The sequence below is a fragment of the Urocitellus parryii genome, chromosome X, assembly GCF_045843805.1.
Source record: "Urocitellus parryii isolate mUroPar1 chromosome X, mUroPar1.hap1, whole genome shotgun sequence".
Classification (NCBI taxonomy): domain Eukaryota; kingdom Metazoa; phylum Chordata; class Mammalia; order Rodentia; family Sciuridae; genus Urocitellus; species Urocitellus parryii.
In genome coordinates, this window is record NC_135547.1 from 27,421,669 (window position 1) to 27,445,184 (window position 23,516).

A 23,516-nucleotide genomic window follows, 5' to 3' on the forward strand; every position below is an offset into this window, starting at 1 on the left:
ACTTGGACTCTGTCTCAAAAGGGGGGGGGGGCTCTGGGGAATGTTCTTTGGTTCAGAACCCCTGGGTTCAATCCTTGGTACACAAAAAGAAAAAAAGGAAACCCAAACCCCCAAACAAACAACACAGTTTAGGGCTAGCTAGGCCTCACTAGCCACATTGAAATTGTATGCAAGTTCATTTTATTCTTTTGTGGTACTTGGGTCCAAATCCAGGGTTTTGTGCATGCCAGACAGGTGCTTTACTGCTCTACTACTGAATTACACCCCCAGCCCCAAGGAAATTCTGAAATAAACTGACTGGTGACATCTTTAGATTGGCCTTTTTTTTTTTTTTTTTTTTTAATTTGCTTTGAGTTCTTGACCATGAAGAAGTCAATAAGACAGTTTGGTGCTACTGTCTTGGTACGTGCCTAGGCACCAGCAGTCTTACCATTCACTGCTCTTGGGGTAATGAAAATATCTGTACAGCAATAAAGGAAAATGATGTCTGGGTATTATTATAAATTTAAGTTTGACGTTGCAGATCTCCAGAGAAACTCAGAGATTGGGTTTGTTGAAGCACATGCTCAGAACTGCTACTTCATTGAATTAAATAAATTCCCTTCTATTGTTCACCTAAGAGACTTTAAAAAATTATTAAAAAATGAATGAATAGTGACTTTTGTTATATATATATTTTTCTCATGGTGCTGGGGAGCAAATCCAGGCATCATGCATATTAGGCAAGTGTTCTGCCACTGAACTAGATCCCCAACCCCTGTCTAATGCTTTTCATGCTTCTTTTGAACTATTATATGATTTTACTTCCTTTTTTGCTGTGCTAGGGATTGAACCCAGGGCCTTGCACATGTGCTTTACCACTGAGCTACATCCCTAACCCTATAATGTGGGGGGAATAAACACAAAAAAAGACAATTAGAAAACAGTGGTGTATGGGGGCTGGGGATGTGGCTCAAGCGGTAGCGTGCTTGCCTGGCATGCGTGCGGCCCAGGTTCGATCCTCAGCACCACATACCAACAAAGATGTTGTGTCCGCCGAGAACTAAAAAATAAATATTAAAAAAAAAAAAAAAAGAAAACAGTGGTGTAAATTACTTTGAAAGAACCTTGTGTGTTTGGGATAAGTTTAATTTAGTCTTGATATATTTTGGTATTATTTTTCTAACTATATATATTTAATACTGTATATATTTAAATACCATGATGATGATGATGATGATGATAACAACATTCATTTAGAATTACCTATATGTTTATTATTTTTCCTCATCACTTTTTACTGTAACTCTAAGGTTCTATCTGGAATCTTTATTATCCTGCCTAAATAATATCCTTAGGGCTTGGAGGTGGATCGGTAGTTCAGTTAGTGTGCTTGCCTAGCTTTCTGGAGACCTGTTTGTGAGACCCAGCGCTTCAAAAAAAGAGTGGGGAAGTTCCTTAAGCATTTCGTTTAATATGTAAACTCTATTTTGGTTTTTTGAAGTTTGATCTTTTTTTTTTTTTTTTTAACTAGAAATTAAACGCAGGGGCATATTGCTGCTGAGCTACATTCCCAGCCTCTTTTAAATTTTGAGTTAGGGTCTCACAAAGTTGCTGAGGCTGGCCTTGGACTTTTTTTTTTTTCATTTTAATTTGTTATATATGACAGCAGAATGCATTACAATTCATATTACACATATAGAGCACAATTTTTCATATCTCTTGTTGTACACAAAGTAGAATCATATCATTTGTGTCTTCATACATGTACTTAGGTAATGATGTCCATCTCATTCCACCATCTTTCCTACCCCCATGCTCCCTACCTTCCTTCCTCCCCCTTTCCCCTATCTAGAGTACATCTAATCCTCCCATGCCCCCCACTCCCACCACATTATGAATCATCAGCCTTAAATCAGAGAAAGCATTTGGTTTTTTGGGTTTGGCTAACTTCACTTTGCATTATCTTCTCCAACTCCATCCATTTACCTGTAAATGCCATGATTTTGTTCTCTCTTAATGCTGAATAATATTCCATTGTGTATATATAACACATTTTCTTGATCCATTCATCTACTGAAGGGCATCTAGGTTGGTTCCACAGTTTAGCTATTGTGAATTGTGGTGCAGTAAACATTGATGTGGCTGTGTCCCTATAGTATGCTGCTTTTAAGTCCTTCGGGTATAGACCAAGGAGTGGGATAGCTGGGTCAAATGGTGGCTCCATTCTCAGGTTTCCAAGGATTCTCCATACTGCTTTCCATACTGGCTACACCAATTTTCAGTCCTATCAGCAATGCATGAGTGTGCCTTTTCCCCCACATCCTTGCTAACAGGTATTGTTGTTTGTATTCTTAATAGCTGCCATTCTGACTGGAGTGAGAGGAAATCTTAGAGGAGTAGTTTTGATTTGCATTTCTCTAATTGCTAGATCATTTTTTCATATATTTGTTGACTGATTGTATATCTTCTGAGAAGTATTTTTTTTTTTGGTGTTAAGATTTTTGTGTTTATATATCCTAGAGATTAGTACTCTATCTGATGTGTGTATGGTAAGAATTTGATCCCAAAATGTAGTGGCCTTGGACTTTTGATCATCCTGCCTGAGTCTCTGGGATTATAGATGTATGCCTTTGTGACTGACTGAAGTTCAGTCTTTAGTTTGCCTTTTTTTGAAACTATTTTCTTTGGGTATAGAATTCACATTTGCACATACTTTGTTTCTGTACCGTGAATCTCCACTATCTCTATCTTCACTATCTCTGGCATTTAATTTTTTTTTAATTTTTTACTTTGTGAAGTCCTCTAATGATGATATAATCTTGTCTTTTATCCTTTAGGTGCTTGAAAAATTTTGTCTTTGGTTTTCTGTATCTTAACTATTATATTCCCAGATGTAGATTTTGCTTCAGTTCTGGAAAACTGAATTGTTTCTTATCATTTGTTCAAATGCTGCTTTTGCCCTAATCTTTCTATTTTCTCTCTCCTGCAGTATTGGAGATTGAACCCCACCCCAGCAACACTCTATATACACTGAACTAAATCCACTGCCCGTTTTGTTTTTATTTTGAGGCAGGGTCTCTGTAAGTAGCTGAGGCTGCCCTTGAACTTTTGATCCTCCTGCTTTAGTCTCCTGAGTAGCTGGGATTACAGGCGTGAACCACCACATCCAGTTCCATATATTTTTTAACTGATATAACTTGATTTATAAGACTCTTCTAGTGTTAGGATTGGAAATTGATACAGATTTTTTTTTTCTGTTTTATTCTAGTTTGCATTTATGCCGGATTCTCAGTGAAAATAAAAGCCATGATAGTTCGACTTATAGAGGTAAGATTTTAAAAAGTTTCATAGCTGTCATTTTTGGCTTGATTAAAATTTGTAACTATCCTGCTTTCTATTCATTTTTATATATGAAAACCAAATGTATGAGTCCACATTATGTAAAGCATTTATATGAATACATTACACTCAGGATTAAAATTATAGTAAGAGTATACATCTTGTATTTGACCTGCATTATAGTCATATGCTGTTAACTAATTTTTATAATTGGGACTTTGTATATTTAGTTAAATTTTAGCAGTTAGCTGTACCAATCATAAAGTTGAGAAAAAACTAGTCTGGAAAGAAAAACTGTTTTTGTTTGTACTAGAAAATTTCCAGAGTTCAGTGTTTTTACTAAAGCTGATTATGTTCAGGTGGTACCTGGGGATCTTGTTAAAGGCAGTTGTCATGGAAAACATGAAAAGCAAAGGAGTTGTTTACTGCATATCACACAAATATGATTTATTATGTAAAATGTTATATAATTAAATTGGATGTAGATTTGAATTTTGAAGGATTTTACTATTAAACATTTATTAATTTAAAAATAGGTATTGGATTTGGCAAAGGAGGGGCAAGAATAAAAACAATTGTATCAATTAAGTTTTAAGCATTTTTCACATGTAGCTTTTGTTGAGCATAAAACCCACAGTGTTTTTAGTATGAAAAAATACTTTTACAATCAACATTCTATTTTTAAAAATCAATATGTAAAATTTATTTTGGTTATTTAAATTATGAGTTTTGTGAGTAGAAGATTAGGACAGAATGTTTTCCAATAAATGTTTACTTTCATTTTTATAAAAAATTAAATATTACCTTAACATAACAGGATATACTTTTTAAAGAACATTTAGCTGGGTGTAGTGGTGCAAGCCTGTAATCCCAGTGGCTGGGGAGGCTGAGACAGGAAGATTGCAAGTTCAAAGCCAGCCACAGCAAAAGCAAGGCACTAAGCAACTCAGTCTCTAAACAAAATACAAAATAGGGCTGGGGATGTGGCTCAATGGTTGAGTACCCCGGCTTCAGTCCCCACCCCCTACCTCCCCAGAAAAAAGGAATGTTTATATGCTTTAGTGGAAAGTTTTTTTTTTAACAAAGAGCCATTTTTGATTTAACATCCTTAGCGTACAACCCCCCCCTAATATTATTAACTTGTTTATCCTACTTATAAAATTGTATAATTAAGGACTGGCAGTTTAGCTTAGCAATAGAGCACTTGCCTAGCAATCGTGAGGCTCGGGGTTAATCCCAAGCACTGAAAGAAAAAAAAAGATTGTATGATCACTCATAAAGACTTTTGTGGTTAAGGTAACATGTTCTTGTTTGAGTAAATCAGTTGACTGCCAGAAATTAAGGGTGTATAAAAATATTTCTTCATAAAATCACTTGGGGGTGTAGCTCAGTGATGAAGTGCTTGCCTAACATGTTTGAAGCCCTGGGTTCAAGCCCAGCATTACAAAAACACTTGGATACTTAATTTTTGTCTCCCCCACACTTAAAATCACTTTCTAACTTCTCAGTTAACTTTGATTTTTGCTTGAAACCTTGATGGATAAGAAAGTCCTTAAAAAACAAAACCCAAAAAAAAGAAAGAAGAAAACAACCCATGATGTTAATATAACACAGCATTACTATTCTTTCAGTTTTAAGTGGGACTGTGGATCTTTAATAACTGTTGGATCATTTTTAATTTTTATGGTTATTTTGATTCATGTGTGAAACCAAAAATAGTTATGTATGTGGCCTCATTGGCTGAACAGCCAGTGAGTGCTCTTTTTTTAACCCTGTTTGCTTTTTCAACACATGTGCATTTTGGCTGTGCATTTTGGCTGATCTCTGCCAATAGTTAGGCTCCGGTCTGAGGTCCCCATTTGGTAGTCCATGCAGAAAACTGAGTGAATGCCATTTCTTTGGAATTGTCTTTGTTGCTGTTCTGGGTTATTAAGTTTGTGTAGTGTTCCCTTTGACCTTTCATTTCTATCCCTCCCTTGAATTAATTTCATTTCAGGCAGGCTGTTAATTTCATTTCAGGTACACACTGCTTGTTCCTTTTCTAAATTATCCCTGACCTTCACCAATAAAACAACAATGTGATGATGGCTTAAAATCATGAATAGTACTAGTGACATTAGACATAACCAAGAACTGGTTTTGTTTTAGTCATCTTTTTCGTTGCTGTGACTAAAAACACAGATAGGAACAATTTTAGAGGAGGAAATGTTTATTTGGCGGCTCATGGTTTCAGACGACTCAGTTGATAGACAGTTGGCTCCATTCCTCAGGGATCTAGGTGAGACAGAACCCATTCAGTTCACTTCTGAATGTTCTTACACATAAGCTCTTGGGGGACACCTTATATCTTAAACCATAATGTTCTACCTCTGGCCCCCAGAAGTACAGACTTATCTCACAATGCAAAGTACAGTTAGTCTGTTTCCAAGAGTTCCTGTAGTCTCAATGCAGTTTAAGCATTGCCCAAAAGTTCAAGTCCAAAGTCTCTTAGTCTCAGGGCAGACTTGTATTGTGAGCTCCTTAGAAAAAATCAAAATCAATTTATTGGTGTCATATATGTAAAGGTACAAAGTTACATTTCTATTTAGAAAAAAGAGGGGCATAGAAAGAAGGGATGGGACCAAAACAAGACCAAAATCCAGTTGGGCAAACAAGTCCTGCAGTTCTGTGTCCACCATCTGGAGCACATCTGAGCTGCTGGGATTACAAGTGTGTGCCTTTATACCAGGCAATAGTAGAATCCATTTTGACATAATTATACAAACATGGAATATGTCTTGTTCTAATTCAGACCCCAGTACCTCTCCTTCCCCTTCCTTCTACCCACCTCTGCTCCCTTTCTTCTATTGATCTTTCTGCCATTTACCCATAGATTCATTTTTTTCTTAAACTCTCTTGAGCCTAAGATGGATGTGGTCTTGCTAATTCCTGTGATGCCCTCAAGCCATCTTTCTTTTTGTCTCTGGGCAGAGTTTTTAACATACTTTAGTGGCCCTGATATCTTTAACAACTGTTACTTCCTTAGCTCCAGTTTTACTCCCACCTTTCAAGTCCAGGGTTTTCAAATCTTTTCGTTGTGTTCCTGAATATTGCAATAAACTTGGCTAAAAGCCTCCAGCAATACCCATGCCACTGCCTAAATAATATCCTGCCTAGAAATTTCTTATGTCAGATTAAGAATTAGTCCATCACTTTTAAAATCAGCCCCACAGAAAGTCTCAGGACACGGGCAAAATGTAGGCAACTTCTTGGCTAGAACATAACACTAATGGCATACAAAGTGTTCTGTTAATTTTCTTTTGTGTGTGTAATTATAAATTTCTCCTGGGCTGGGGATGTGGCTCAAGCGGTAGCGTGCTCGCCTGTCATCGCGGGGCCCTGGATTTGATCCTTAGCACCACATAAAACTAAAATATAGATGTTGTGTCCACCGAAAAACTAAAAAATAAATATTAAAAAATTTTTTCTCTCTCTTAAAAAACAAAAAACATAAATTTCTCCCACCATTGTAAAGTTTTCTTTTTGACTCCAGTATAGATTTTACATGCTTTTGTGTGATTAGCTTGGTTGACTTAAAATATCACTTACTATTACTCTAGATAAATACAATGGGAGTTCCTAACCACTTTTAAATAAGGATTTAGAAAACTTGTGAATTGGGGACTATCTTTGCTACTTAACTGATTATAATGTGAATGTTTTTATGTCCTGTCAGTGTTAGCAAGATGACCCCATTTGTTATCTCTTTTTAAATTTTTCTCTGTGATAAAGAGAATTCCCTGAGCCCCCATGATCTTTAGGGGACATAACTCTTATTGGATCGTAGCTTACGATAATCAGCTGTTTTGTCCTTCTGAGTGATTGCTTTTATTAAAACAATTATTTTTTAGCTAGGCACCTTGGTGTATACCAGTAATCCCAGGGATTCTGGAGGCTAAGACAGGAGGATCACAAGTTCAAGGCCAGCTTCAGCAACTCAGCGAGGCTCTAAACAACTTAGTGAGATCTTGACTCAAAATAAGAAATAAAAAGGGTTGGGGATGTCGCTCAGTTAAAAAACAAACAAACAAAAAACCCAACAAAAACCTCTGGCTGGGTTCAGTTCCCCAGTAAACCTCTTACCCAAATCGTAGCTGTCTGGATAATTTGAAATAAATATTGTGTGTGGTAAGATGTTTTATTAATGAAAATGGAAGGCATGAAATTGATGTCATGTTCCTACCGTACCAACAGGTAGAAATTTTTCCTTTTTGGTACTGGGGATTGAACTTGGGGATACTCAACCACTGAGCCCATCCTCATCCCTTTTTTGTATTTTATTTAGCAACAGGGTCTCACTGAGTTGCTTAGTGCTTCGCTTTTGCTGAGGCTGGCTTTGAACTCAGCCTCTGGAGCTGCTGGGATTACAGGCACATATCACCATGCCTGCCATTTTCTGTTTTAAAATATAGTTATAAGCACTATGAAGGCATAGTTGTAAAAAGGCAGAATATATGTAATGATTTCTCATAGAGAATTGGAGTAATTTAGTTATATTTATTTAGCAAATGATTTAATGGACAAATTTATTTCATTGTAAAATCATGTTTTTATTGGTAAAAAGGAGATTGATACATGCTTTGATATCTGTCATGTCCCTGTTTTGTAAATAGTAGTCATACCAGGAGAGAAGATTTTTAAATATTTCATTCTTTGCTTGCTGTTTTGCCCTGAAAAATTATGATTTCCCTCAAAAGGGAATTATAATAGGATTTATTTTATATAAGTGTTTTTAGAGGTGCTTGTTTTCCTGATTTTAGTGGTTAGAAAGAGGTAAAGTTTTTAGTGTGTGGAACTGAAGATGGCCAACAGAAGGTGTCCACTCCAAAAACAAAAGATTTTTTTTTTTCCAGGAAGTGGGGCTGTTGCAATTTTATGGATGTGGGTGTGTCTTGCTCTGTTATAGACCCCAGAGTCTCCCCCCCACCTTCTCTCTTTTCTCCTTGTTTGTGCCTAAGGGCAAGAAGGAGCAGCACTGGTGTAATCCATTGTGTTGGGAAATTGGATCCCTGGAGGTGTGGAGGTGTTAGATCTGGGAAGTGTGATCCCAGTGGTTAGCTTTTAGCCACCCAGTGATAACCAGCCATCATCCTTTCTCCACCCCCATCTTTCATTATCTACACTTAATGCCAGGCCTTCTGCCCCCTGCCTGAGTTAGTTGAGGAATGTGACATTTCCTGTCCCCTCCAGCCAGGTGGGGCTGTAGGCAGATTGCTTTTTGGCAAAGAAAGCCTGTGGGGAGTTAGTACAGGGGGCTTATTTTATAGAATTATTTTCATAACCTCATGTTCCCACCATCCTCATCTATTTGCCCCCTTACAGTAGCATGAATAAATGTTTTTAGAAGTGTTGTAGGGGAATCAAAATACCAAACAATATGCACAGTTGATGTAAATATGTGGAGTCTGTAGACATAAGTAAAAGACGAAGAACACATTAGCATTGGAGTTTTGTAAAAAATGAAAGTATAAACTACTAGATAAAAACATTAGAAGTACATTTTTCTTTTTAGTATTGATGTTTATAGTAATTCTGAGATGTAGGAAATGTATCGATTTCCCCCAAAAGTCTGCCTATCATGTTCAGAAGACTGTGTCCTTCAACTATTTCTTTTGTGTTTAACAGATTTCCAGCAAGCTCTCTATGAGTTGTCATACCATGTCATTAAAGGAAATCTAAAGCACGAACAGGCATCTAATGTTCTTAATGACATTAGTGTAAGTATATCTATGTTTAAAAGTTAATTGTTGCATATCTCCTTTTGAGTTTAATATAAAGATCTTTCCAGGGACCGAACCCAGGGGTGCTTAGCCACTGAGCCACATCCCCATCCCTTTAAAAAAAAAAAGTTTTTTTGAGACAGGGTCTTGCTAAAATTGCTTAGGGCTGCCTTTGAACTTGCAGTCCTCCTGCCTCAGCCTCCCAAATCACTGGGATTACAGGCCTGGGTGTGTCACCATGCCCAGCTGATACAAAGATCTTTTAAGTGTATGTAGCTTAGGTTTCATTTTACTCAAAATTATAGTAGTTCGTTTTTTAAGGTAATATTGGTAAGCTATTTTTGCTAGACAGCAATAAACGTATTTTAATTTTTCTGTCTGGTTGTAAGTAATGCAGAAAATGTTAGGGAAATTGGAAGAGCAAAAAAGTGCACTATAACAAAGTCTAGGTATCCTTAATGAAAAGTGCTGCTGTAAATAATAAGTTGGCTAAAATATTTTCTCCTAATTAAAGTATAATGAGCTGTTTATTGGTTTGCAGTTAAGTTTAAAAATTAACTATTTTTAAAATTGAGTATTAAATTATTTTAAATTATGGTTCCATGGCTCTAACATGTATTTCTGGTTTTCACCTGCTTGCTGTTTGTTTTAGAAAATATTAGATTTTTTTAAACCTTTAGTTAGCTAATTCTATTTCTAGAATTAAAATTAGATTTAGACCAGAATGGGCTGGGATTATGGCTCAGTGGTAGGGTGCTTGCCTAGCACATGTGAGGCACTGAGTTCGATCCTCAGCACCACATTAAAAAATTGAATAAGTAAAATAAAGTACTGTGTCCATCTACAGCCAACAAAACAAAACAAAACAAAAGATTCAGACAGGATGCTTTACATGATAATTTGTATTTGAACTGGAAGATTGGCTGTCAAAGTATAAGAGGGGTTTATTGAACCCAATAGCTATGATTCAAGTTTTACAATTGGCATGTTAGTCTGTTGCTACTTAGGTTGATTTTTAGACTTTTACAAATAAAAATACTTGTCCAGTTCAGAACAGCTTTTATATTGAGTTGGGAATCTGGGGCTTTTTGTCTCAGTATGAATTTCACTTGTTGTGTTGATTTAAGCTTCTGAAGCCTTTTTCTGTTTTGGGAGACTATCTCTTTTGTATGATTTTTGTGCTTTCCTGGAATACTCTTAAGGAAATCCCCCCATCCATTTTTCCATTGGTGCATTGTAGTTGTACACAATTCTTTAGGAAATTCTAAGCGTAGCCATTGTGGTCTCCCCCCCCCCCATTCTTTGTTGTGTTTTGAGTGGTATTGGCTTTGATATTTCTCTTATACCCAGATTGTCTGCAGCTGATACCTGCAGAATCTATGTTGGAATGGTCTCTTGCTTTTTTATTTTGCCATACTAGAGGCTGAACCCAGGGCTTTGTGCATGCTAGATAAATGCTCCTCCACTGAGCAACATCCCTAGCACACCCCCTCCCCTTTAAAATTTTATTTTGAGACAGGGCCTTGCTAAATTGCTAAGGCTGGCTTTGAATTTGCAGTCCTCTTGCCTCAGCCTCCTGAGTAACTGGGATTACAGATGTGTGCTAACTCACCCAGTTGGAATGGTATTGTTTTTAAACAACCAACATTCCATGTTTGAAAATTCTTGCATTGATTCATTTTTGGTCTTCAGGTAGCCTTAGTACTTGGCAATCAAATAAATATAGTTAAGAATTCATAGCCCTTGAGAAACTTCACTAAATTGGGTTGACCATGAAGGTGATATCATTCTGTAAATTGGACATTGATATAAGTTTTAGTGTGTTTATGGAATATAACTATTTTCCCATTTAATAATAGTAAATAGTCCAAGTAAGTGTTACGTATGTGTGCTTGGACTTAGTGTCTCCTTTCTTTTTGATTATTTAGTGATATCTTTATGTATACTTTTACAGCTGATTGTCTTTGTCCTGGCTCTCATAGCACTACACAGGGTCCAATGTCTTAGCCACAGAAATGTGTTTTGTGTGTCTCCTTGCAGTTACCTGGTTTTCTTTAGAATTTCTTTATTATAGTGTCTGAAAATATGCTAATTTTGGAGTTACTGTAGTGCTAGCAAACTATAATTGCTATAATTGAACCATGGTCCTTGGTTGGCAAATGGTTCTAAAATTGAGCATGGGAGTAGGAAGTCAGGAGACAAATACAGAATAATGCTGATGTTTTTTTTTTATTCAGAAGTAGAGGATTTGAGTGAATAAAGAAAATATAGTTTTTGATAATTATTTTCATCTTCAGAGAATTTTGAGTTCTGTTAATTAATTTTATATTGTTTTTAGATTTTTTTTAAATTACAATATTTATTTATTTATTTGAGAGAGAGAGAGAGAGGGAGAAGAGAAAGAATTTTAATATTTATTTTTTAGTTTTCGGCGGACACAACATCTTTGTTTGTATGTGGTGCTGAGGATTGAACCCGGGCCGCACGCATGCCAGGCGAGCGCGTTACCGCTTGAGCCACATCCCCAGCCCCATGTTTTTAGAATTTTTGATGTTCTGAATCACTATGATTTTTTTTTTTTCATACTGGGGATTGAACTCAGGGGCATTTAACCACTGAGCCACATCCCTAGCCCTACTTTGTATTTTATTTAGAGACAGGGTCTCACAGAGTTGCTTAGTGCATCATAGTTGCTGAGGCTGGCTTTGAACTTGTGATCCTCCTGCCTCAGCTTCCTGAGCTGCTGGGATTACAGGTGTGTGCCACTGAGCCAGCTTGAATCACTATGATTTTTGCATAGATCAAGTGTTGACTCAGGCATGAGCACAACAACATTTAAAGTTTGGATAAAAAAATGTATCATTCTTAACAGTTCTGCTTTAGGTAGGTATGAGGTACTCTAAATTTCATTGCTTACCTGAGGTACTTGTTCAGGTATCTTTTTAAATTTTTTTTTTTAGGTTGTAGTTGGACACAATACCTTTATTTTATTTATTTATTTTTATGTGGTACTGAGGATCGAACCCAGCACCTTGCACGTGCTTGGTGAACACTCTACCGCTGAGCCACAACCCCAGCCCAAGTCATTGCTTTTTATTGGTAACATGAATTCATTAAGATGATGTTTGGTTCTCTTGGGAAATTTCTTTTAGCTTATCCAGCCCATTTTTACAAGCAAGATTAGGATGGCACAGTTGGAAAGAGAATTTCCCTCATCTGTCCCCTCACTCACCCACCCCAACCCTTGGCAGAAAATAAACTGAAGAGTACTGCTATTCTGAGACCATAATACTTGTTGTGTATTATTCTGGTATTTATTGTAAATATATTTTTAAAATTAGGAATTTCGTGAGGATATGCCTTCCATTCTTGCTGATGTATTCTGCATATTAGGTAGGTATAAAATCTTTATTTCACCTGTAATGTATGTTGTTTGATAAATTAATGTTAAATAAAATGTTTTTTCAAAATAAAGATTTTACAAGTGTGCAAAAGCTTCTACAAATCTAAAGCAATTTTTTTACTTTGTAGAGAATATAGTATTTTGAGACAAATGTTGGTACAATCACTTATAGTTTTAAAATATAATTCAAAATTTTTGAGTGTTTAACATATATTCATATAAATTTAAGCTAAATTATTTCAAGTAAAAACAGCCAAGTTTTCCAATATTTAGCTTGTCAGTTATTGAAAGGTTAGTAACCAAATAATTAATGTCACTTAATTGATTTATGCCAAATAGGTTTTCAGTGAATGATGTCAAAATCTTAGGACATTCAAGATATTTACTTTGTTGTTGAACTCTTTTAATTCTTCTTAGTTTTAGAACGAGCAAAAAGAGCCTAAGTAATCAAAAGTACTTTTGAGGATGAGTAACCTGCTTTGGAAATAGCAACTTCTTTATTTGTCCAGAATAAATAAGAATTCATGCAGGATAAAAAAGGAATATTTCTTTGACTTAGAGCAAAAAGTAGTGTCCCTCTATGGGAAGCACAGACTTAAAAAATAGTGTGGATTACAATTTTTTTTTTCTAATTTTAGATTCACAATAAAATAGCTTTGAACACTGTTTCCCCATCACTTTTGTGCTTTCCTAAAACTTTGAATTAAATGGAAAGATTTCTAGACATTATGATAATCACTGTAAAACAAGATATCCTCTGAGAGTTTGTCAAGCTGTAATGAATATTTTAGCTCATTAATCTTAAACCCTAGAATTAGGTAAATTAAATGTTTCACTGAGAGTCCAGAATTTGATCTCAACAAATATATAAATGTCTGTGCTTGATCCTTTGGGATGTTTCAAATTTCATAATAGTGGTTATGTTGGGAACAGGTCAAATTATATGTGGACTGTGAGTGATAAATGAAACGAACAAACCATTGATGGTGCGACCATGTGTTTTAGTTTTATTTTTCCTGGTATGATTATCGATAGTGCCCTCTTTCAATCTCAAAACTGTCCTTTTTGGAAGTACATGTTTCTGCTCTCAGGTGGATTGATTGATTAATGCCAAATAGAAAACCTTTAAAACTTAATTTTTAAAATAGGTACTAAAGATATTTTGTTAGTTTATAAGGAAGTATAATATGAAACAAGTTTCAATTTTGATTTTTTTTTACAATGTATTTGTAAGACTGAAAGACTGATTTGTAGGTGATGTTTTGTGAAAGCTGTTGTTTCTTAATAATAGTGTTAGGTGTCTGGTCATCATGGTGCCCTGCTGAAATCCCAGCTACTTAGGAGACCAAGGCCAGGAGGATTACAAGTTTGAGGCCAGCCCTAGCAACTTAGACCTTGTTTCAAAATATAAAAGATAAAAGGGGGTGGGACTGTAGTACTGGTAGAATGCCCCTTGGGCTCAATCTCCACTACCACCACCACACCAAAACAAACAAAAAAATCAAGAGCATAGTTTGTAATCAATTATCAGCTAACTTGTTCTAGTAATGTCTTTATTAACTTTATTAGCATATAGTTTCCCTTCATAGTTATTTAGTGATATGAATTATTGTTACAAGTCATTGTATATATATATATATATATATATATATATATATATATATACACACACACACACACACACACACTACACACACACACACACAATACCTTCATTTTATTTATTTATTTTTTTACGTGGTGCTGAGGATTGAACCCAGTGCCTTGCATGTGCTAGGCAAGCGTTCTGCTGAGCCACAAACCCAGCCCAAGTCATTGCTTTTTATTGGTAACATGAATTCATTAAGATGATGTTTGGTTCTCTTGGGAAATTTCTTTTAGCTTATCCAGCCCATTTTTACAAGCAAGATTAGGATGGCACAGTTGGAAAGAGAATTTCCCTCATCTGTCCCCTCACTCACCCACCCCAACCCTTGGCAGAAAATAAAATACAATCCAAGGGTGACCCCAGACCAAGGAGAATAGGAATAAGAATGTGAGTTATCTGTAATGACGATGATGATAATGATGATGCTGATGATGTAGGTGCTATTTTTGGAGCACCTTGTATGTTTTAGGTATTGTATTAACCATTTAATTTAATTTTAATCCTCATAGCATCTTTTGTAAGGTAGGTATGTAGATGAGGAAAATAAGGTTCAGAGAAGTGATTTTTCTATGTTGTCTTTCTAATATGTTAAGAGTTTTAAGGGTGCTGTAATTTCTAGGTTCACATAATAACTTTCATGTGAGGTGAAGGGAGTGTGAGAGCTGTAGTAACCTGAAAGCAGGACTCTGTTGTAACTTGATGTGCTGATGTGATCTCTGAGATACTGAGGACAAGAGTTGGAAATAGTTGGGCTTTTTATTAAAATTGAAGGGGAAATTAAAAAGAACTTACAGAAAATTTACTGTGGTCCTGTTAAGCATTTGCTCATATGGTCAGAACTTGAGATAATGATATCATAGTCATCATGTTAGGTGGCTGAGAGGAGAGCAGCCTTGACTTGAAGAAAATGAATCTGTTCATAGGTTCTCTGATCTTAAGAACCTTGGGGGGGGGGTGAATATTATGGACTTTAGGGCCCTGGAGGATAAGTAGTTATTGGTTCAAAGAATGATTACAGATTAGCTTCAGCCCTTTCAGGTCAGTATCTTTAAAGTTCTAGATTGAGGAAGAACCAGAAGAACAGATTAATAGTGTGAGAAAAGTGATTCCCTGATGAGAGATACAAACAGACTAAAAAGTCTTAATGAGAAATTGGAGATTATATTGCATTTTGCATGCATAGATCACACCCTAACCCCACCCCACCCCCTTTGGTGCAACAGAGTACACACAAGGCCTTACACATGCTGGACAAGTGTTTATACCACTGAGCCATATCCCCAACCCTTAACATTTCCTTAATACACTTGAGCTGGCTTTGTGCTTAGTTATAGTGGCCAGGATATGGAGAAATGGCAACTCTTGAAGAAGGAAAGATGAAAAAGGGCCAGAAAAATATGGTTATGTTTGATGATAAATCCCCCTTTCTTTTGATTTTCAGTCTTGACAATAGAAAGTAAACTAAGCAAAGCTGTGAAAGGACTTCTGTTGTTTTTTGAGACCACATAGAGACCAATTTTTATTACTTCACTAAAATTGGTGCCTTTTTAATATTCTAAGTTATCAAATTCAAAGATAGGCTTATAGTATGTAATCAGTTAGAGCAATAATCCTGAAATCAGCCTTGTTTGCCTTTCTGCCAATCCTGGTTGGAATTTTTGATGCTTGGCATTTATCACCAATTGTTTTATTTCTGTACATCTCAGATCCAGAACTAGCTTGACAAGCTTTCTGAATAATTTGTTGAAACTCAGGGAGGTCCTGGTTTTAAATATTTCAGTAGAAAGAAAACATAAATATGAATAATTTTTAATTTAGTGACTAGAATTGTCATTCAAAATATGATGTTAAGTATCTTTTAGTATTGTCTTTTCATAATGTTGGTGGCCAGGTAACTTAGAATATGTTAGCTTGAGCAAGGTGGCTGTGGTCAGAGGTTTGAGAGTTAGAGGATCTTTCGAGTTAAAAGATATTTTGTCATTACCCAGTTCAACTTTGCAATAAAGGAAATCATCCCTTTGTTAGTGTTTCTAAGAAGTGATAATTAAACTTGAATATTTCCCTTTTTTAAGAATAGTATTATTATTATTTTTTGGGACTGGAGATTGAACCCAGAGGTGTTTTACTACTGATCTCACCCTTTTCATTTTGAGGCAGGGTCTCCCTAAGGTGCTTAGAGACTTGCTAAATTGCTGAGGTTAGCCTTAAATTTGCAATCCTCCTGCCTTAGCCACTTTGAGTTGTTGAGATTACAGGTTTGTGATACTGTGCCCAGCTATGAAAACAGTATATATTTTTTTAAGCTATGTTGCTTCTAATGCCAGAGCAGGTTGTTCCTGTGTGACCAACTTACTATTTTTATGGATATATCATAGGTGATAGGATCACTCTCTAATATCAGGAGAAATGAAAGCATTCATATACATATGAAAGATATCTCATGTTACTATGATTCTAAATTTTTCCAAATTCAGAATGAAGCATTTTAAAATTAGCTAGTCTTGGGGCTGGAGTTGTGGCTCAGTGGTAGAGAATTTGCCTAGCATGTGTGAAGTACTGGGTTTGATTCTTAGCACCCATATAAATAAATGAATAAAATAAAGGTCCACCAACATCTAAAAAAAATTTCAAAAATAAAATTAGTCATTAAAAAATAAACAATTTATTTTAGTGCTAAGGAAGTCTAGTTAAATTTTTGATCTTTCTTTTTCATCATTATAGATATTGAGACAAATTGTTTAGAAGAAAAAAGCAAGAGAGACTATTTTACACAGTTGGTATTAGCATGTTTGGTAAGTTTTAAAAAAATGTTCCTTTTCTAAATTTTTCATTTAAAAGTTATAATCACAGTTACTCACGTTAATGGACAAGAATATTGGCATGCTATGGACTTCAATATAAGGTGAGATTTGGGTTTTGGAATTGAGTGTTTCATGAAATTAGACATGCTGTTTCTATGACATAAGCTTGTTACCAAATCATTTAAACTGTATAAGAAAAACTTTTCAGTGATATTCCTGACCTAGTAAGTTCCTAACAAAGAAAAAGGTAAGTATTTATAAATAAAGTAAGTTGAAATGGTTGTAGATAGCTTTTAAACTGAATTTTTTCATAAACACTTTTTTAGGCAAGGACAAGATGGAGGTAGTTTAAAAATAATAAATTCTAGAACTTGTTATAATCATTGTCTAGGAACCAAGTAGGAATGCCATTACTCTGACCTTGAAGAATATCCTGTCTTTGCTGTTGGAATTTGACTTAAAGTAGAAACTAGAGGAGGCCAAAGTACGTACTGTATTATCTTAAGTGAAAATTCAGTTAAGACAGACTCAATGAGAATTTCATCTGTAGTTCTTATTGTTTGATGGCAGTGTATAGCATGCTTATAATTTTTAAGTAAATTTTTGGAAAGAGCTGTATATACTATATATTTCATTACTTGTAGTCATTTTTGTTTACTAGACTTTCCAAGCCTTTTTGCAAATTATAATTTGTGTTTTTTGTATTCTTGTAAAAAAGTTATGTTTAATATATTTAAGATTGTGAATGCATCGTTGGAATGCTAAAGAATAAAAGTTCTTTAATTATTTTTTAATACAGTATTTAGTTTCAGACACAGTTCTAAAGGAACGCCTGGATCCAGAAACATTGGAATCATTAGGGCTTATCAAACAATCACAGCAATTCAATCAAAAGTCTGTTAAAATCAAGACAAAACTTTTGTAAGTATATATATCTTATGTTGCAGATCAAATAGCTGAATGTACTTTCTCATTTTAAATACTAGCAGTTTCTAAGTGTACTTTGAAGAATTTTTTTGTGATTAGCGTGGGTCTTGTGTTTTTTGCCTTCTAAAAGTAGCCTAAGATTATTGAGTCGGCAGTGGGTTTTACGTGTGTGAAACCAATGTTAATTTTGTCCATTATAAAGTTAAAATAATACTCAATGCTTTGTATTATTAGCAATAAAATAATTTCATAGCTATGACCATATTCTATATATTCTTTATCAATAATGGAAATAATGGTTTGTTATTGTTCCTTGGTATTAGTAATATTCTTTCCTTTTGTTACTGGTATTCCCCATGTAAGTAATGTTAGGGTTCTTTTATGAACTACTGTTGCTTTCTATACTAAAAGAGACACAATGAGGTTAACTGTCTATCAATAGCCATTTTTATGATTGTTTTAAGTTAGAGATATTCAATGAGAAGAATATACTATTCTGTATAAGCTTGTTAATTGAAATTCAATTTTTCTCTTTAATGATATTTCTCTGATTTCAGTTATAAGCAACAAAAATTCAATTTGTTAAGAGAAGAAAATGAAGGTTATGCCAAGCTGATTGCTGAATTGGGGCAAGATTTATCTGGAAATATTACTAGTGATTTAATCTTAGAAAATATCAAATCTTTAATAGGTAAGATATATACACTCTATATGTTAAGTTTTTTTCACCCGGTGAATAATATCCATAAAGATAAAAGGCTTGTATTACATATAATTTATAAAGATAAAAGGCTTGTATTACATATAATTATTTTTATTTAAGAAATAAGAGAAGTGTCTAGCTTATACTTTTAGTATTTTATCAGTAATTATAAAATTTAACATGGTATTCCTGAAAAATCTTTTTGTTACCTGTTACTTATGTGTTTATATTAGTTATTGTTCTTTCTAGCATGTCTGTATTCTTTTTTTTTTTCTGGATGAAAGACAATTTATTATTTTTATGTACAGAAATGCAACAGCATACATTTATCCCAGTTTAGTGGCGAGTTCTTCAGCCTTTGCCTTTTCCAGCTTGGCAATGCGAGCCACAGATTTTGGACCCAGGACGTTGCCTCCCCAGTGGCAACGGATCTCATCATATCTGTCATTGTAGTTGGTTCTGATAGCTTCCACCAACTTAGCCAGAGCTCCTTTGTCTTCCGAGTTGACCTGTGTGAAGGCAACAGTGGTGCATGTCTTCCTGTGAACCAGACGTCCCAGCCTAGCCTTCCCCTTGATGATGCAGTAAGGGACTCCCATCTTGCGACACAGAGCAGGCAGGAAGACAACCAGCTCTATGGGATCCACATCATGTGCGATCACTACCAGCTGAGCCTTCTTGTTCTCCACCAAGGTGGTGACAGTATTGACCCCTGCTCGAAGGACAGGTGGTCTCTTTGTGGGAACATCCCCTTTGCCAGCAGCCTTCTTCTCAGCCCGGGCCAACAGCCTCTGCTTCTTTTCCTGCTTGGTCTCAGGTCTGTACTTGTGGGCAAGCTTAAGCAGCTGGGTAGCTGTTTGGCGGTCCAAGGCCTGGGTGAACTGGTTAATCGCAGGAGGCACTTTCAGCCGCTTATAGAGAATAGCTCTTTGCCGCTGTAGCCGGATGTAGCGGGGCCATTTTACAAAGCGGGTAAGGTCCCTTTTGGGCTGGATGTCCTGTCCGATGCCGAAGTTCTTCCGCCTCTTCTTGAAGAGCGGGTTCACTACCTTCTTACCCTTCTTAGCCTCCTTCTTAGCGGGGGCCGGGGCCACCTTCTTCCCCTTGGCCTTCTTTCCCTTCGGCATCTTGGTTGGCAGGAGGAGAGAGCATGTCTGTATTCTTAAGTATTCCTCAATCATCTTATAGAGGGCACTCCTGAAACCTGGGCATCTATTGGTTCATTTGGACTTGATTTAAAAAAATCTCTTTAAGGAGACTTTGATGCACATTATCTTTATAACAGCCTCTTGCAGAATGTGTGAAAGTGTAACAGATAAGAGCTGTGTTATTCTCCCTCCCTTTTAAGTAACATTTCTATAGCATTATTTATTTGCATTGAGCATTTGGAGGGTTAATTTCTATAAAAAGGTTGAATGAATCATAGAAAAATAGGGTAATCTTAATTTTCTGAGGGCAGAAAGATTTTCTGTTATTATTTCCTAGGTGTTGTGTTGTTTTAGGGAAGATTTTGCAACACTATGCTCTGTTAAGTTTTGAGACCTGCAAGAGGAGTCTTATTTCCTGCTCATTGATTTTTTTTTATCTTGTAGAATGCTTTCCCCCAGCTTCTTGGTGGTTCTTTGTTTTTGCAATTTATATGTGATTAAGAAAGCTGGTGGTTTAATCCATATCCCCTTCCTCCAATGCTTTCTGTAAGCACTCAAATAAAATTATACTTATTACTGTCTTCCTTGTTCTTTGGTTTGGCTTTTGGTAACCAAAAAAGTGTAGAAGGTAATGCAACTTTTTTTATCTTTTTCTTTGAAATACATCTAGTTCTGGCAGTTCTACTTTCTTTGCTACTTCTGCTCTGTGTTGATTTAACATCAGGATGAGTGGTCTTCTAGAGTGACAGGACTCTTGCTTACCTGTTTGGCAGTGACTCATTTTTAAAAGTTCTCCTATAATTGTTCTTTTCTGTTCTTTCTAGGGTAAGCTCTACATTTTCCCTACAGTAGTTTTTAAAATCTCTTTTGAGAAGCTTGTTAGTACTGTTGCATTATTTGTCTTTCCTGTATCTTGTCATGTACTTAAGATAGTATTCCCTCCATAAAAATACTGTGGTATGTAAGCTTCTCAGTCCTTTGTTTTTTCACTGTTGACATTTTTATTTCTTCTGTTTTTTTTTTTTTGGTCCTTATGAATTTATACCTTTTTATTCCTTTGTTATTTTGGGCAACATTTCAAAGGGATTTGCTTGAAGGTGTATTTTTATCTAACTGGAAAATGTACATTACTTTTCTTCAAATTTGCTCTCATAGAGAGCAGGATATGTTACTATCTCTGAAGAACAAATGTGACAATTACCACCATAAGTTCATGACATATGTGGATATTCCATGAGTATAAACAGTTTGATTTCTTGGGCTGCCTCTTTGCTCTAACCCATCAAGTATATAGACTAGATGCACTCAAAACAGCAGCTCTTGTAGCCTTTCTTGACTACCCCTGTCAATACTTCCTGTTGTTCCCTGATCATTTTTCTTCTTAGCAATTATTACCTTATAATGTACAGTCAGCCCTCTCTATCTGCAGATTAAACTAACTGTGGGTTAAAAGCATTCAGGGAAAAAATTAAAACAGTACTAAATGTCTAGAGACTTTTCTTGACATTAATCCCTAAACAATACTGTGTGATACCTACAGTGTATTAGGAACATTATGTATATTTTATGTTGTCTTAGATATTATAAGTAATATAGAGATGGTTTAAAGTATACAAGAGAATATATGTAGGTCATATGCAGATAATGTTCCATTTTATATAAGGGATTTGAGCATGTGTAGATTTTGATATCCTTAGGTATTCTGGAACAACCTCTCTCAAATACTGATGGACAACAGTACTATGTATTTTATCCTCCTTGTTCCCACTAAATGTATACTCCATGAGGACAGCATTTTTTTCTGGTCTGGCTTGTTTAGTACCTTTTCCTCACTGCCTGGTATGTGGGTGCTAAATAAATCCTGGGTAGAAAATGAATTACTCCTTCTCCCTTTCTTACAGAGTTCATAGTGGTTCTTATCTCTTCCCCGACTTGGAGAAATTTAGAAAGTTTATGTCCCTTGCCCAGTCCTTGTTTCTCTGTGGCAGATGACCTCTCATTCCCCATGGTTGCCTGAGAAAGGAACTTTTGATGTGAAAATTGATGTCAAGACTTTAATTCCAATGAGTATTCTTTTGAGTGTACGAATTTGTTAAGATGGAGTTTCAAACTCCATCTTAGACCTCATCTCTTCTGACTAGAACAGCACACTAACAAGGCATCTTATTTTTCATAACATCTTCAGATGGATTTCTCTGTGTTTATTCCCACTAGTTTCTCTTTGGGAGCCATTTAGAAAGGTGTAATACCTCCCACAAAACTATTTTATATCCGCTCTCCTTCACTAACCATTATCAGTTTGTTAATGAAGGAGAGGTATGTGTAAGATAGGTGCACTTACATTCAGGGTACATTACTAGAGATAATGTAAGCTAGGTGTACTTATATTCAGTGTACTTGGTTTGATAGAGAAATCCTTATTTATTATCCTTTATCTAAAAGGCAATTGTTTGCTCCCTAAAAGATTGTGGCACAGCAGAATGTTTATATCTTATTTGGCAGCCTGGGGCTATTTATTTACTGCATGTGCATGCAGAGAAGCAGAACTATTATGAATCTGTAGGGTGGTTGCAATCTCATGTATGACACTAAATTTGAATGATTTACTAAAGAGCAATCAAGAGTGATTAGTAGACTCTTGATCTGCCAAGTCATATATAGATCCTGTCAGGTGGTTCTTGCATCAGGGTGGCAAAAACATCTTTTTAGAAATTAGAGGAAAGAATATTAGAGTTGGGCTCCTTTGGTTGAACTATTAAGTATACTACCCTTTTGGATGCCCTTCAAAAAATCAAAACATCTTGTTATATGCCCTGAATATATGCAATAAAAAAGTGATTGATAGGTATTCTTTCCTTCTAAATCAGTAGTTAGCAAATTTTTTTTGTAAGAGGTAAGAGGTTTTTTTTTCTTTAATTTTTTGGGGGTCATGTTTTTTGTTGCAACTACTCACTCTGCCATTATAGGGTGAAAGTAGCCACAGATAGTACATAAATATGACTGTTTCAGTGAAACTTTTTTTTTTACAAAAACAGCCAAATGGATTTAACCCACAGGCCATAGCTTGTTGATTCTTGATATATCCATCTCTCTCTCTCTCTCTCTCTCTCTCTCTCTCTCTCTATATATATATATATATATATATATATATATATATATATATATATATATGAAGACATATAGATATATAGATATATCTGCCTAAAAACTAGTTGTGGAGCTACTTTACTTGAGCTTAGTTTTGGAGATTAAGAATGATTCTTCTTTGGTTTTGGGGTTAGCAGTTCCAGGGTCTAGTTGTCCTAAGCTCTAATCCTTATTTTCTCCTAGAATTAAGAGTTCAGAACCTTCATTTGTTGCTTGGTGTCTAAAGTTGTAGATCACCTAGGAAAGATAGGGTCTTTGTCCTTTTAACTTCACCAGTTCTCTTGGTTTCTTGTCAAATGATCAGAGAAATATTGAAAACAAAGTAATACCCCAAGCCAAACAGTTCCCCCCCCCCCTCGGGAAGATTATAGTACACTTAACCCCTTTGACTACATTATTTTGAGAATAGTTAGTATTTAATTATCTTTGAATTAATTTGAAAACTGGTCCATTTAGCCCATATGCATCTTGTCATCATGTCAGCTTTCTCCTATTCCTTTGAAAGGGAAGTTATTTGTCTGCCAGCTTTACTTAAAATTTGGCTTTATTAAAATTTCTTGACTGTATGTTAATTAAAAAGTCATTTTTTCCTTCTGCTATGAAACAGTGATTAATGTTTTTAAGCATAGGATTTTAAAAAATAATAATTTTATTTTATT

General features: G+C 35.5%; 1 protein-coding gene and 1 pseudogene across 8 annotated transcripts in view; one reads left to right on the forward strand and one right to left on the reverse strand.

The window, feature by feature from the left end:
- Thoc2 (THO complex subunit 2) overlaps window positions 1-23,516 on the forward strand; it is a 127,147-nt gene that overhangs the window by 18,570 nt on the left and 85,061 nt on the right. For 7 of the 8 annotated variants that reach the window (XM_077793550.1, XM_077793552.1, XM_026413616.2 and 4 more), the window contains exons 2-7: window positions 3,251-3,309; window positions 8,986-9,077; window positions 12,422-12,473; window positions 16,853-16,923; window positions 17,732-17,853; window positions 18,417-18,550. In XM_077793550.1, the coding sequence (XP_077649676.1) occupies window positions 3,251-3,309; window positions 8,986-9,077; window positions 12,422-12,473; window positions 16,853-16,923; window positions 17,732-17,853; window positions 18,417-18,550 (530 nt within the window). Of the gene's footprint in view, window positions 1-3,250; window positions 3,310-8,985; window positions 9,078-12,421; window positions 12,474-16,852; window positions 16,924-17,731; window positions 17,854-18,416; window positions 18,551-23,516 lie in introns of those variants that run through there. The other variant, XM_077793554.1, reaches the window with a different exon arrangement.
- On the reverse strand, window positions 18,838-19,689 carry LOC113200248 (large ribosomal subunit protein eL8 pseudogene; annotated as a pseudogene).